The sequence below is a fragment of the Rosa chinensis genome, chromosome 6 (assembly GCF_002994745.2).
Source record: "Rosa chinensis cultivar Old Blush chromosome 6, RchiOBHm-V2, whole genome shotgun sequence".
NCBI lineage: Eukaryota > Viridiplantae > Streptophyta > Magnoliopsida > Rosales > Rosaceae > Rosa > Rosa chinensis.
In genome coordinates, this window is record NC_037093.1 from 57,710,538 (window position 1) to 57,725,023 (window position 14,486).

The window sequence follows — 14,486 nt, forward strand, 5'->3', positions numbered from 1 at the left end:
GCGTGCCCCCGATGTGAAGGAGACTACTTTTGATCGCGAATGAGGATCTTTCTCTTCCTTGGTGATAGCTTTGCCATGTGTATAGCAGCAAGTATTTGCCTTGTTTGCTGGCTCTCTGTTGATTTTCTCAAATGTAGGTGTTGAAACCGCTTCGCTGGCTAGATCAAGTTTGATCAAGGCTACAGTACTTGGCGAAATAGGGTGCAGAATAGCCAACTGTTTGCTGTCATTTAATCCTTTGCGAATCTTATGCTGAAGAGGATGATTGAATCATGGCTATCGACATCATGACATGTGACCAAGTGAACCCACCATACTTGCTGCAACTTTAGCATCTAAAACCGCATGGGTTTTAATCATGTTTAATTAAAAACATCAGGCCACTACGCTGGCCCTGCGGTTGTAGGGAAAGGTGCAATGCCATCTCTTCACCGCTGCTGAACTAGCGAGGACAGAGCTTCGAAACCTTTTGGGACAGCGGCGGCTGGGGCCTGAAAAACTCCCCAGGATCTAGGAAGCCATTGTGTTCCTTCGCCGAGAGCGTGCGGTCAATCCAACTCAGCTCGATACTATACAGAAACTGTTGAAAGACCTTGATATGGCCCGCGCTTGCCAATCTACAGTGGAGGCTCGAGCTCACTTGGTACGGAATAACCTCGCTAGTCAGATGGAGACTCTTCGCAGCACCTTGAATGATCGGGCCACTCGCATGGGGGAGATAAGGCTCCATAAGTTAGACTTAGAAGCCCAGATCCGACATCTCCAAGCTCGTTTGGCCCATGTGAATGACGAGCTCAGCGCGGAAGAAGCCCAACTGAACGTTCCATTGGCTGCCTCCGAAGAATTGACTCACCTCTTCGCATTAACTAACTGTTGAAAACGGTTGTGAGAAGATAATATTGAAAATGGAACAGTTACCTCCTCAAAAACCGTTCGGTTCCCCCACGTGCCAATAATCCCTTCTTTTCCGAGATTTTGGGAAACTTTAATTAAGATTTACTGACACTTAGTTTGACTCTTCGACTTTCCATTCAAGGGTGGAGATTTAAGTGCCTTGTTCCTATAAATAGGTGCATTCTGGGGATGGGAATGTTCACGCCAAAAACCTTCCTCTGAGTTTCAGATTCTCAACAATGGCCTTTCAATCTTTGCTTCTTTTTCTCCTTCTTCACAAACTTTCGCCTCATGAAACCATTCTCAGCCTCTTGACTTTAGGCCTTATGTCGAAATCTCAAGCCTGGACTAGGACTTATGGCTTAATCTCAAGCAACCCCGTGTTTTTTTACCTTTGACAGCCTAGATGGAATGTATTTCAGGGGTAAAAAAGCATGTGGAGCTCCATTAGTGTGAGGTCTTCAGTCATGCAATATCATCTTTGTTAGAATCCCACACGCGGAGCTAAACGGGGAAAGGGAGGAAGGCCACTTTGTGGTTTATCTTTCCTCCTCTGTTTCCTTCCTTCTGAACCCGACCCGTGTTGTGTCTCCAGATGGAAGGGGCTTTGGTTATCACCTCCTTCTCCCCCTCTCTCTTCTTGGCAGAATCTTGGAGGGATGAGAAGGGATGGACTCTTTGAAGGAATGAGTTCAAGCTGCAGAATGGCTGTTCTCATACTTCACGTCCAACTAATGGTGGTTACCAAGGCTAAAGGGGGTGCAGAGACTCAAGCTGATATTCGGTTCCTTCACTCTCTGCCCCTCCTGGAGATAATGGCGCGACTCAACCGAACGTTGGATTCCATTGCTGCTTCCAATTGAGGGGGCTTGGAGGCTCCTTTTTCTTTCACTGGAGTCTCCCTTTCTCATGGATAATGGCGTTGGCCAAGCCTATGTTGGGTTCCTCTGCCGCTCCCATTTGAAGGGAGCGCGGGGGCTCCGTTCGGCCATTCCTCTTCTTTTTTCTCTTCTTTTTCCTTCCCTGAAGTTTGCCCCTCCTTGGGATAATGGCGTGGCTCAAACTGATGTTTGGTTCCTCAACTGCTTCCATTTGAAGAAAGATTCAGAAGATATTTGAAGATTCCTGTTTTGTATTTTAGCCACCTTTGGCTTTGTAATGAATGTACTGCTTTTGGCCGCAAAGCCACTTTATGAATACAATAATCTGTGATGAGCCAATAATTGTGTCTCGCAAGGCCCCCAAATATAGGCCTCCATAGTTGTATATTTAGGAGCTTTGAAAATAATATGAACTTTAAAATATGCTCCGCGTCAAAAAGAGCCTTGCGGTGAAGGTTTTGAGAAAATCCACACCTCGACCCTATTTTCCCGCGACGTGTTTTCTCTGTGAGAGAAGAGACAAAGCTAAAAAAAAATTTCGATTCGAAGCCGCTGACTCGGCTTAGTATAGTGTAGTGTTGCCCCCCTAGTGTTGCTAGGTGTAGCGAAGAAACGATTATGGGCCTCAAAAACAGGCCTTCATGAATGGGCTTCGGGAGTGTAAGAATACTAGAATTTCCCCCCATGTCTTATGTGAAGAAACCATGTACGACTCCTCCGAGCTGCATGTCTTATGTGAAGAAATCGGCTAATAAATTAATCTCTAAAAATATCTCAGCCACAAATCAAGATATAGTAAGTTCTTGATACTTCTCGCGGGCTCATTTAGCTCGCAATTTACCTCTTGTCTGTACTCCATTTGCAGACTTCATGCAACTACTTTTTGTGGTGGATCTTTTGCGAAGTTTAGGAGGCGGATTTCGCTGTGCTCCAAAGTGTTTTGCTCAACTATTTCTGTGACGCCTGTGGACCTTTGGGATGCTTCGCGAACAAACAGGAGAGGCCTCCAAAATGATAGCTTCTCCAGAAATTCTTTAAGGAGAAATCTTCTCAAGATATATCAGAGTAAGGAGAAATCTTCTCAAGGCAGATCCGAGTGAGGAGGAATCTCTTTGAGCTTGGTGAAAATATTCCTCGCCAAAACTTCGCTGGCTTTTTGGATCTATTCTGCCTCAGTGTTTCGACTCCTCAATAATTTTTGGATCGCACTAATGGAATCATGGTGTGTTTAAATGATGAATTGAATAAGTAGCTAAATTCAATAAGACATTGTGAATCAAGGTTTAGACATGCGCCCCAAGTATAATCGCCTAGATACAAATTTTCGTTCAAATCCTTTAGGCAACCTTACAAAAATAGTCAGGTGGGGGAGGGCGAACAAGAGAGGCAGAATCCATTTTGGCATGAGCTACTCCCACATAGTGGTTTAGGCTCATTTGCACGCACTTCTAGATTCAAGAACCTGTCATGAAAGTTGTCTCCTTTCTAGACACCATTTCATATAGGCTATACTTACTAAGATGAGAAAGGTCATAAGTGTGAAGACAGTTCAACAAGTGTTAATAAAAGTCGCCCTTAACCTTAAGGAACCTGAACTAGGCACCAATAAGGAGTTTAGGCCAATATTAACAAAAGAGACTTCACCTATTCCGTTATGATTCACAACCCCTTACCAACCTCAACTTCTTAATAGTGGTGTGATTTACATGGAGATTTTTCAATCCCCGGCAACGGTGCCAGAAATAAATAAGTGTTTCCACCATTCGCCGCCTCAGGAAAGAAAAGAACAAGGAGAAACAAAAATTAAGTGATGGGATCGATATGGGTTGTTGCAAGTGGGTAACTGATATGTAAACTTTCCAGGGATACTAGACTATACAAGATCACGAGGGAGGCCACCTATGCTTCACTCCAAGCTCCGACGTATCAAAATTTGTAGGGTAAAAATCCCTCCTGTGAGAGCTTGTAAGAAAAGAATAAAGATATTTCGCGTTGAAGAATTTGGAGGAATTTGGCTTGTGAGAGGGGTAATCTTGCCCCCCAAGTATCCTTGTTGGTTGGCGAAGCATGATCTTCAATTGCAATTTTGGAGATGATGGTGTACCGAGATCGGCTTTGTCGCCAACGACCATGTCATAGACCATGGTCTTTGTAGAATTAGCCACAGATTGGCCATTATAGACGACCACTTGCTGGTCTAAATTCTCCATATCAAGAGCTTCAAAGGACTTGTACTCCTGCATATGAGTTTTGGAACCAATAATCAAATTATAATTATCATCATACTCATCAGATATTGGCTCCGCATCGAGATCATATTCAGAGTCACCAAAGAGTGGTGAATCGATCTCTTCTTCAAAAATAGGCATATCAAATATTTGTTTGCCTCTATTTTCCTTCCAGGCATCATATTGAGATGCCTCTATGGACTGTTTAGTATCATAAACAAATTTCTTTTGCAGGAAATTTAGAGTGGATAATTGTATACAAGAATTAACTTGTATTGATGATACTTGAATTTACATTCGCGAAGGACAAATTGGCCACTAGAATAATTACTTTGGCCATTCTTGCAACATGGGTTGTAGATGTGTCTCCCCCATATACCAAAGCCACCGCTTGGCCTTGAAGAATATATGAAGAACTTCAAGTTGAATTTATTAATAAAGCCACATATTGGCTTCTGTAGACCACAACTTAATTGATAATTAAGTTGGTCATGGCTTAATTGATTAACTCCACCATGACGTCCAACATGGCCAAGGCTAAATTGATGATAGTAAGGTGGGCCCTTCCCTTGACCCTTTGCATGATCATGATGACGTCCAGCCACCATATTCCATCTTGATTGATAATTGAGTGGGTCAAACTGACCATGCTCTTGACCCTTTGCATGATCATGATGACGTCCAGTAGTAGAGTCACAATTGAATTGATCATGAACTTGCTTCTTTTTATCAAAGGGATGACCATGGGCCATATCTTACCCCCCATGCATCTGACCAGTAGCCACGTATTTGACTTAATCAGTGGAGAAATCAGCTATTTGTTCAGAGAAAATTTTCTTGTCAGAAGAATAATCTTGTTAATCCTCTTATCCATATGCAGCCTTTGTGCAAGGCTGTGATTTACCAGTGGGCAAGCTGATTTCTTCTCCTGTAACAGACTGATCTAGACGAAGGTTTTCACCTTTAGATTGATTGCCTCTTATAGACAATTCAATCTCGGAAACAGCCTTTTTACACTTAAACTTGCTGAAGATTGAGAAACTCGCTGCGGTTATTTTGTGAGAAGTGACATGTTTGTCCCTGCCAATGACGATCACAAAGAGTTGATCATATAGCGCCTTGCTCTGCTGAGTGTTCCACCGAATTTGGCGGTCAATACTTGCAATCTTCCATTCCATCTCTTTTCCATATCTTTCACTATTGCCCCCTAGTATTATGACCTTTTCTTCGAAACTTGCATAATCTAGGATGGGAAGCGGAGCGAGCTTGTCAGCCTCAATGGTGCTATTGACCATCTTTTCACTTTAGGAATTTCCTTTGGTAAAGATTTTCCCCTGGCATCCCAATGATGGTGAATACAAAAAGACTCTGGTGTAGTCCCACTGGGCGTGCCAAAATGTTTGGCTCCAGTTTTGTTGTAGCTAGTCAACAGTCTCTTTTCTGCGTGGACGTGCCAGCACCGTTCTGGTGCGGTTGTTGGGAGAGTCCCTTGACTTGACTTCTTTTGAACGATTGTGGACGAGGAGAGCACCAACCTCATGGCGGGAATCTTTGTGCCTCGTGGTGAGGACTTCTGCTAAGCTTCTTCAAAATCACACAATTGATACTCGACGTCATAGATAGAGCAGAGCGAAAATCACTGGGAAGTGAGGAGAACTTGCTAAAGTGTGACTTTAGTTTGGCTGGTTTGCGAGGGCGTTACCCTTACTTGGCTGGTTCTGTAACCGTTGTGGTCGCGGTACTACAGTCCTCTCCCGAGGAGACTAGGACCGAAGCACGTTGATAGAGGGTTTGGTGGCACTGACAGTCAGCTCCTAAGGATTCTGGGACTGGAGTGTGGTCACCGGTAAGAGAAGGAGAAGGGTTTCTCTGAAGAGGTTTGGATAATCGTAGAGATTAATTGATGAATTGTGTGTGTGCTGTTTCTTCGTTGTAACCTCTATATATAGGCTACCAAACCATAGTGGTTGGCCTTAAACAAATCATTATGGGTTAAGCACTTATGGAATCATTGATAGGAGCATTTTAATGTGATATTTTAATAGTTAATTCCTCACATTTTGCTTAGTTAATTCCTTAACTGAATCGATTTTTAATTCAATTTCTATTTTTAGGTACATTGGAGTAGATGAAGGTGAAATGAGCGTTAGGTCCATAATTACCTGGAAATGATGGAGAAAAATGGAAATGTACTAAAAGATCAATTTTACACATATTCCTACTCCGGCTCGGAGAAACCAAGCCAAGCAAAGAAGAAGGAGCGGCCGCCTGACCAAATGAACTTCAAATGAGCTGAAACCTTCCAGATCCATTCTAGACACCCAAAGGATCATTTCTTATGAAGAGTACCAGAGCAAAATATGAGTGGAAGGCCTTCAAACAATCAGCCCAATTTTCTACAGAAGCAAAACCGGAAAACTGGACCTGTAAGAGGTCCAGCAGCATTTCCGGCCCAACCACATGGATTGAAGCTCTGAAAATTTGTCAGGATGATCTACACTCATAGAGGAATATTTGATATGAAGAAATCAGAGGCCCAATATGAAGTTTTGATGGAGAAATAATTGAAGGAATAAAGGGGCAGAAACTGACCTGAAAACAGCTCAACACCACATATTCATGTTTCCCACCCACATGAAGAAAGCTAGATGCTTTTCTCTTTTCCTTGGATATATTTTTTCTTCAATCTCTTTAATAGATCATCATCACTTCCATGTTGCTGCACCTTCATGCTTTGCTTTCATTTCATCATTTCTCTTTCTTTTCCATATTCTACAAATCACTTTCATACTCCACTTTCATTATTTTTCTTCCACTCATCATTTCACTCTTCTTTTTCTTCCCTATATAAACACCTTCTCCTCTCATTCTAAAACATCTTCCTTCATCCATCTCATCTTCTTTGTCTCTCCATTTCCTTTCCATTTTTCTCTCCATTCTCTAGTTTTAAGTTTCTGCATTTTTAAGCAAAGAGAAGAAGAGAAGAAGAAGCCATGAAGCCTCCTAGCCGTCATCATCCACCTTGTGCCGTGATAGTGAAGTCTTGCTTTAAAGATTCAAGATCAATGTCTCAAGCTCCTCATCATCCACTCCCTTCATGGTGTAATTCTATCTTTTTCCTTGTAATTTCTTTTGGTTTTCTTTGTTTAGATTTGTAGAACTATGAATTCTAGTTAACAAATAATGTTAAGGGCAAAGTTTAAAAGCCCGTTTATATGTTTTGAGATAAAGTTGTGATTTCTATATGTTGATTTTTATGTTGCTTTATGATTAATTGAGAATTTTCAGATTCATATATTGTGATTCGAGAGTTGCTTATGTGAGTTTGTTTAATTAAATTTGCGTTATAGATAACTTTTGTATTTTAATCTTATGTGGTTGCAAACACGTAGGGTTTTGATATGAATGGTGCTAGGTTTAAGAACATGAAATCGACTTTTCGTTTTGTGTAAACTTGAATCAAAGTAGTAAAGGTTTTGTGCAAAGACCGAATTTAATTAAAGAGAATTGCAATTAGGTGGACTTTTCCATACTAAGTTGTACACTTGAGTTGATAGCCTTTCTCTATGTGTAATGCGTTAAACATGACATGATTGACTAGCTTTCTAGGGTTTGATTGCATGTTTAATAGGATTAATCTAGGTGCTTTCGCTTAGGTTAATTAGCATTGAAAAGTAAAAAAATGGGAATTCATTTGCTTTCGAATGATTCACATGATCAACTCCTCTCTCATGACTTAGATGAACAATATTAGGGTTTGAATCAATTTTAATCATATGTTTCGGTTTTTGATCTTTGTTCTCTCACTCCATTTGTATTTTTATGTTTTTGCATTTTAATTATTTTGTTAACTTAGTTTTATTTTCGAAAAAACCAAAAACAAAATCCCCCCTTTTTCGTAAATAATGTTTATACTTGTGAATATCTTTGTGAATATTATACTTTGTTTTAATTTTAATTGTTTAATTGTTTGAAAATGACAGGTGTACCCTCAATCCCCGGAATAGAACGATCCCTATTTGCTTATACTACTAACGATATTTCAGGGTTAAATTATGCGCTTCCCAAAAGCGCGTCAATCATGTTAGGTTTAATGGAATTATGGTAGGTTTTCCAATTAAGCACTAATGGAATCATGATAGGTTTTTCAATGTTGGCCACCATGAAATGTAGTTGAATGTTTCCCTAAGTGCATGCCATATTCCTTAATTGAATGGAGTATGAATATTCGCATGGGCGTGCCTTTTCTTGCAGCTTGCATAATCTTCCATAATTCTGCAGGTAGGCTTTATTTAGCCTCTAAATAATATATTTCGAATTTGTCGACAATATATAGCTTAAGCCGCTGACATTGGCTCAATTTCTCCAAGACACGACTTGTCAGGCCAAAATGCTCATTTTGGGTTCAAACAGATAATGTTAACATGATTTACTTTTTTATATAATTAGAAAATTACAACGGGGCGGGGCACGTAAAACCAAAACCCCGTGAATGAAAATGAACAAGTACAACAAAAGGAATATAAAAGCTACTACGATGTGGTTCGATATAATTGGTTGAACTGCTTTTATTTAGTATCATACAGTACTGCTCCTAAGTACATGAATTTTGGAAATGATTTTCGTACTTCATCACATGGGTATTGTATGTGTATGTGTTGTTCCCTTTCATGGGTATTGTATGTGTATGTGTTGTTCCTTTTCCACATGCAATACCCATGTGTTGTTCCCTTTCGTACTTCATCAAAATCAAAATTTCTTATTTTCTTCATGAAAGTATGAAGTAAAAAATTCATTGTAGGTGACATAAAAATTTCACATAAATTTTAGAGAAATTTCGGACAAAATTTCGGTGTGAATTTTTTAATATATATTATGTGTTTAGATATTTCAGAAATTAAGAATTTCGTGAAAATGTACGGAAAATTTAGAAAAATTTCGGGAAACTCCTGACATAAATGATATAGCATATGAATATTGTTTCGGTACTTCAAAATTACGGAAATTTCAACAGAAATTTCAACAGTTTCGGAGAAATTTGAAACCTTGGTCAAAATTTCAATTTATCTCGTGGTGATGTTACCATCTTGCCAACTTTCTGGGAAACCTCTTCTGCCATTTAAAATAGTTTTGATAATATTAAAGATTTAAAGAGGACCCGTTTCACAGATCTTAATAGGGCTACCTCATTTGTTTAACGTTTATGGGCCCAAAAACCTTAAAACATCGAATCTTACACCAGCAATCGCAAATAGATCCTATAAATTCCTTCATTTTATAACAATTTAAGTAACAATATTAACAATGAAACAAGTTATTGTTATGCTTGTTTTGACTCATATTGCTGCTTGTTTGACCTCATTGCTGGTGGAGGTTGGTATTGCTCTATTGTGAAATTTGGTGTTGTAGTGATTTCATGTTACCGTACCAATGGGCCATCCCCTACTCCTACAATTGAAGACGCCATAAAGCTCAGGGTTTTGTTTCTTAATTCCTTTTCTTCTTTCTAATGTGGTAGTATTGGTCTACGACAGTTTTAAAGAGGACCTCTGATGATATCTGGTACTTGGGTTAGATAATTGTGGATCTTCCCAATTATGACTTTGCCAACCTCTAGAGTGACTACATCGAAGTATTCCCCTGTTGCTGTGGCTACTTTATCGTTGTGGTTGCTATCTTATTAACTGGGTTGTTATCTCTGTCATGTGCATCTATTGTGTTGGTGAAGGTGTAGTCAGATACGAAGCGAGGACATTTTTTCTCGCTTCTACTCTACAGTTATATGTACATATTACCCCTTAGGAAATGTTTTCATGCAGCGCATTTTTAGTTAGGTTCGCACTTTTGTTTCTTACTTTCTAATTTTAAGATAGAGTATTAACCACAACGGTGAATTCGGTGTACTTATAAAAAAAAAAAAAAAAAAAAAAGTAACAATTACGACCAATTAAAGCCACAGGAAACTCTTAGTCTTCCAAAGCCAAGGTAGGGTGAGTACTACTGGTAATATGCAATATAAGCATATAGGAGCAGAACAGAGAAATAATAACTTCAGGAGAGTACTGTATGGTGGATTTCTCATCAAAAGATGCAGATGAGAACCAAGCTGTGTTTGTTTTATATTGCGGGTGCTGGAATAATTTACAGCCTGGCCATTCGATGGTGTCCGCAACCTTTCGCGCCGAGTGGTGTTGATTTACCTCTGCGTGTTTGCTTCTTTGATCTGCAGGAAGATAGAGTGAGAGAGAGAGAGAGAGGTGGAGAGAGGGAGAAGACGAAAGGGATATGCTGTTCCTTCTGTTTCTTTTGTCTCTGCAAGTCGAGACAGACAGAGAGCGTGCTGAGCTTCGTAGACTCCAAGTGGAAATTGTTTGATGATGACGCCGATTATTCATTGGCTTCAAAAATTGTTGGGGTTTTGGCGAAATGGGTTTTTCTGGGTTTTTGTTTCTTGCTGGGAAATCAGTGTTCCTTTTGGTGTTTGGTCTAATCTTTTTGGTTCATTTTGGGTTTCATTGGCAGATTCTTTCTCTGCTATTAGAACGATCTGTAAATTCTGATGCCCCGAATCGTCACAAGCGCGGGTGATTTTGGTTACTTTGGCTCGGAATGTGAAAGTTTATTGCTTTGAACATGTTCGATCTCTCTGGTTTAGTTTTTGGTGGTTGTAAATTTCTCTTGGTTTGTTGTTTTTGAACAGTTTTCAGAAATCAAGTTGAATGAATGGCAAGATGACGATGATGAACAAATTAAGGAATTACTTGAAATTTAACTGAGATAGGTCAGTTGCATTCAGAGGAATGCTTCTGCACATTCCTTCATGCTTTCTGACTCCATTTAAGGATACCTTTACTATTAAAATATTACAGAAACCTTAAATCTGAAATTCTTTATGTAATGCTCCTCTTATTATTTCTCGGTTTCACAATAAGTAAGCTTTCTGGGAAAACATGCAGCATTATGACTACGGAACAGATCAAATTAGAGCTGTAGAGACCAATATGCAGGTTTCATAGTAAAGAGACAGGAAGGAGTTCGGAGAGTAGGATAGAAAAGTTGGTTTCAACAAATGATTTAATTGCAGAGGGAATGGTAAATTGAACATGGTAACAGATGTGAACTATTTTCACTTCTTATTGAAAAGTGAAAACCAAACACTCGGAATTATCGACTATATTGATTATTGAGACAGCCAGAATTATCGATTTGTTGTGAAAGATTATTTATTTTCATTAGTTCGAACTCCTGCAACAAGTAATCTAGAAGAGGAAGTTCATTATTTCACCAAGTTCTTCTTTAGTTCAACTCCTGTGACATGCTTGTTTCAAGGGAAGAGGTGGATCTGAATACGCTCCAGTTGAAATTTTATCAAAAACAAATTTCGCAGCTGCCTCGGTGTAATGAATACCATCCCAGTTCACTCTAATTGAGGGGTTTTTGCATGAACCAACAAGGATTTGGCTTCCATTGACTGTAATTATTGCTCCACATCCAGCAGTGGCGTTATAGTTGTACTTACCACCGGAGCCACAACAAGCAACAAGTGGGAGCTCAAATCCTGCAAAAATTGCCAGCAATTGATCAATACAAGTGAAAAACTAAATGATTTTGGATTTCTTTATGTTTTAGCAAATAACATGATTTATTAACAACGGGTTTCAAAAGTAGGCTATTCAAACTCTCTCATAATATATGATCACTCAAAAGCGAGGTTGGTTTGCATTTCGTACTCAGAAGCTAACTATCAAGTTACTCAATAGCGCTGCAGCCGCTAATTGTAGTTGTAGATGATAAACACAGCAAGAAGACGTAAAGAATTCATCAGGGAATTTGAATCCGTGAAATTTAAAATGTAATGAGGATTTATAATGCTCAATTAGATATCGACTTACCATACTTTTCGGGTTCCTTGAAAAGAGAGTATTTGACAGAATACACATCTACATAAGTGAATGCAGCCAAAGGAAGATCCTTCCTGAGTTGAACTATGGCCTGCTTCAGCTCGTGGTTAAAATGTTTAGCTACTTCATTGTAAGCCTTTGCACAGCCAATCTCATCTTTCTCAGCTGACGGGAAGTTTGCCACAATGTAAGGGAGACAGCCAATCGGCCCCGTATTGTGGATCCATAATGATCTTGCTCCCAAATCATATATTTTCTACATCATCACAAATTCACAACCAACAACAATCATTACAACAGAAGAATCGAATCAACTTCAACCCAACACGTGATTATATTGTTGCTTGTCCTTTAAGAAATTTAAAATCAAACACATGGCCTTCAGCAAAAGAAATTAATTTTGTGGGGTAAATTGACAAGCTTTGGTATTTGGTAAATGCTAATGATTACCTTGATATTAGTTGAGAAACCAGTGATTATATCAGGAACAGATGCATTTACTTCCTGTATAGTCAGGTTACCGAAAAATCCCTCGCCAAGATCATTCTGGCCAATGTCGAATGTGTATAAAGCTTTGGAGAAGTACTCCTCCTTGGGCATTAAACTTGCAAATATTCCCCCTACAAAAGTAAAAAGGGGTCACCTTCCTAGTAAAAGTGGGATTTATCTTAATGAAGTGACGAGTAATGTGATTAGTAAATGTGATTCCTAGATATTGACATTCTTCAGTACTTTACCTCGATGCCTTATGAGTTGTGATCTGGATTTTAGTTGCAGGAACTGCATATATTGAATATCAAGGTAGAAGGGACTAAATCCACCGGCTGGTATAATGAGATCTGGGAGTCTGATAGTGGAAGCTGCAGTTGCAAAATTTGCACCATACGAGAAATTTGTCCCGAGAGAATCCAGATATGCGCTTAGATAAGGGTGACCAAGACTCTTTGCTGAACCACAAGATAGTGTCATCAATACCGTACAAAATACATCTGGTATCTAAACAATGCATTATACAGTGTCTGATAAAACTGAAATGACGAAAGACAAAGTCTAATCAATAATTGAGTCAAAGGAGGCAAAGTAAACGTCTGCGCGCGAAGTCCACCGCCGCCGTTAATATCTATTCTATAATAAACAATTTATTCTAATGCAAGCAATAATTATTTCAACATGCCTACATCATGGGAAGAGCCTTTCATCCAAGGAGCTAGCTGTGGATAATCTCTTCAACCATATCCAGTGATATATATCCCAACAATACTTTCTGTCCTCATTATGTTTACACATAAAAAGTGCAGTGCAAAATCATCAAGAAATGAGTGTCTACAAACCATCTCGGGCTTACCACTTTGTCTACGAAGTTTGCTTATTCAACCTCGAGAAAAAGCAGTATTTCCTTGTACAATCATATAAGTTTGAATAGTCAACCAGGAAGAACTCTCTCTGAACCTTTGCATATGACATAAACTATGCATGTTAATTTACAATGAAGGTAAGAAAAACATACATACCAAGGAAATCGATGATGAGTCTTCCATCAGAGAATCTTCCGGCCGGCATATGGAAATAGGTCTCTCCATAAGGTGTGGTTGGTGGTAGAAGGGATGCGGCTAGTCCACCAGTATCTGAATTTGAGTCTCCGAAGTTGAAGATGGCAGGAAACTCACAGTCTTTCAAAGCCAAGGTAGGGATCACAGAACTACTGGTAATATGCAATATAAGCATATAGGAGCAGAACAGAGAAATAATAACTTTAGAGTACCCCATGGTGGAGAAATACGTACCAAAAGATGGAGATGAGAACTAAAGTGTGTTTGGTTTATATAGTGTAATGAATCGTGCAATTTACTTCATTTGTATTTCTAGGCGGCATTTATTTATGTCGAAATCTTTGTTGTTTAGGCGTTAGTCGAAGTACATATTCAAACAAGTTTTTTTTTTTGGTCATATATTCAAACAAGTTGAAAACGGGGCAACAAGATAGACCAAGAACGTGTGAATATCTTATGGGTAACTTGAACTTGCAGAGTAGGATGTCGTGATCCAGTTGGATTTGAACATACATATTATACTGATAAATTCGGAAATGACTGGTGTTTTCTTGTTCTCGTTTTGTTCTAGTAACCTAGTTCATTAGAGAAGGGAAATCTGAGATTTTACCACCCTCGAATCATGACAACCTTGTATCTACTGAAGCAATCATATTCCCACTTCATTTCTCAGAAAGGAAGCAAAAAAAAAAAGTAAACCGTTTAAGAATATGAGCAAACATTCAGTTACTTTTTACAGAATATGAACTAAGATCTATAACTTTTGAACCCAATTCCTCAATTTCACCTAGCCACTTAAGCACTCAGCTGCTAGCTAGGGTCACAATTCAAACCTTCACCTTGTGTTAGAGGAGGAGTGCACGAGTGAAAGTATTGCACAAGGTCATTGGTAAAATAAAAGTGAAAATAAACACATTCAAATCATTTCAAAATTCCACGCCATTGACTCTTCTGTTTTGCTGATAGAATTTGGGAAATTTTTCCGGCGGATCGAAGCGAGAGGAAGAGTAGTGTACGAGTAAAAGTATTGCA

General features: G+C 39.2%; 1 protein-coding gene across 1 annotated transcript; it reads right to left on the minus strand.

Moving 5' to 3' along the window:
- Positions 1-11,059: 11,059 nt before the first annotated feature.
- LOC112170527 (esterase) lies at positions 11,060-13,711 on the minus strand. The gene is made up of 5 exons (XM_024307853.2): positions 13,416-13,711; positions 12,642-12,851; positions 12,355-12,524; positions 11,896-12,160; positions 11,060-11,561 (listed from the first exon to the last, which is right to left on the minus strand). The coding sequence occupies exons 1-5, from the start codon at positions 13,669-13,671 to the stop codon at positions 11,305-11,307; spliced, it is 1,158 nt and encodes a 385-aa protein (XP_024163621.1). The 5' UTR covers positions 13,672-13,711; the 3' UTR covers positions 11,060-11,304.
- Positions 13,712-14,486: the final 775 nt, after the last annotated feature.

What these genes read in the sequence shown, in the direction of transcription:
- LOC112170527 (XM_024307853.2), bottom strand. Translation starts at nt 13,671, where the DNA reads ATGGGGTACTCTAAAGTTATTATTTCTCTGTTCTGCTCCTATATGCTT. An exon ending in GTTTCTCAACTAATATCAAG is followed by an intron (nt 12,161 to 12,354) that starts GTAATCATTAGC and finishes GTGATGATGTAG; the next exon opens with AAAATATATGATTTGGGAGC. An exon ending in CAAGGAACCCGAAAAGTATG is followed by an intron (nt 11,562 to 11,895) that starts GTAAGTCGATAT and finishes CAATTTTTGCAG; the next exon opens with GATTTGAGCTCCCACTTGTT.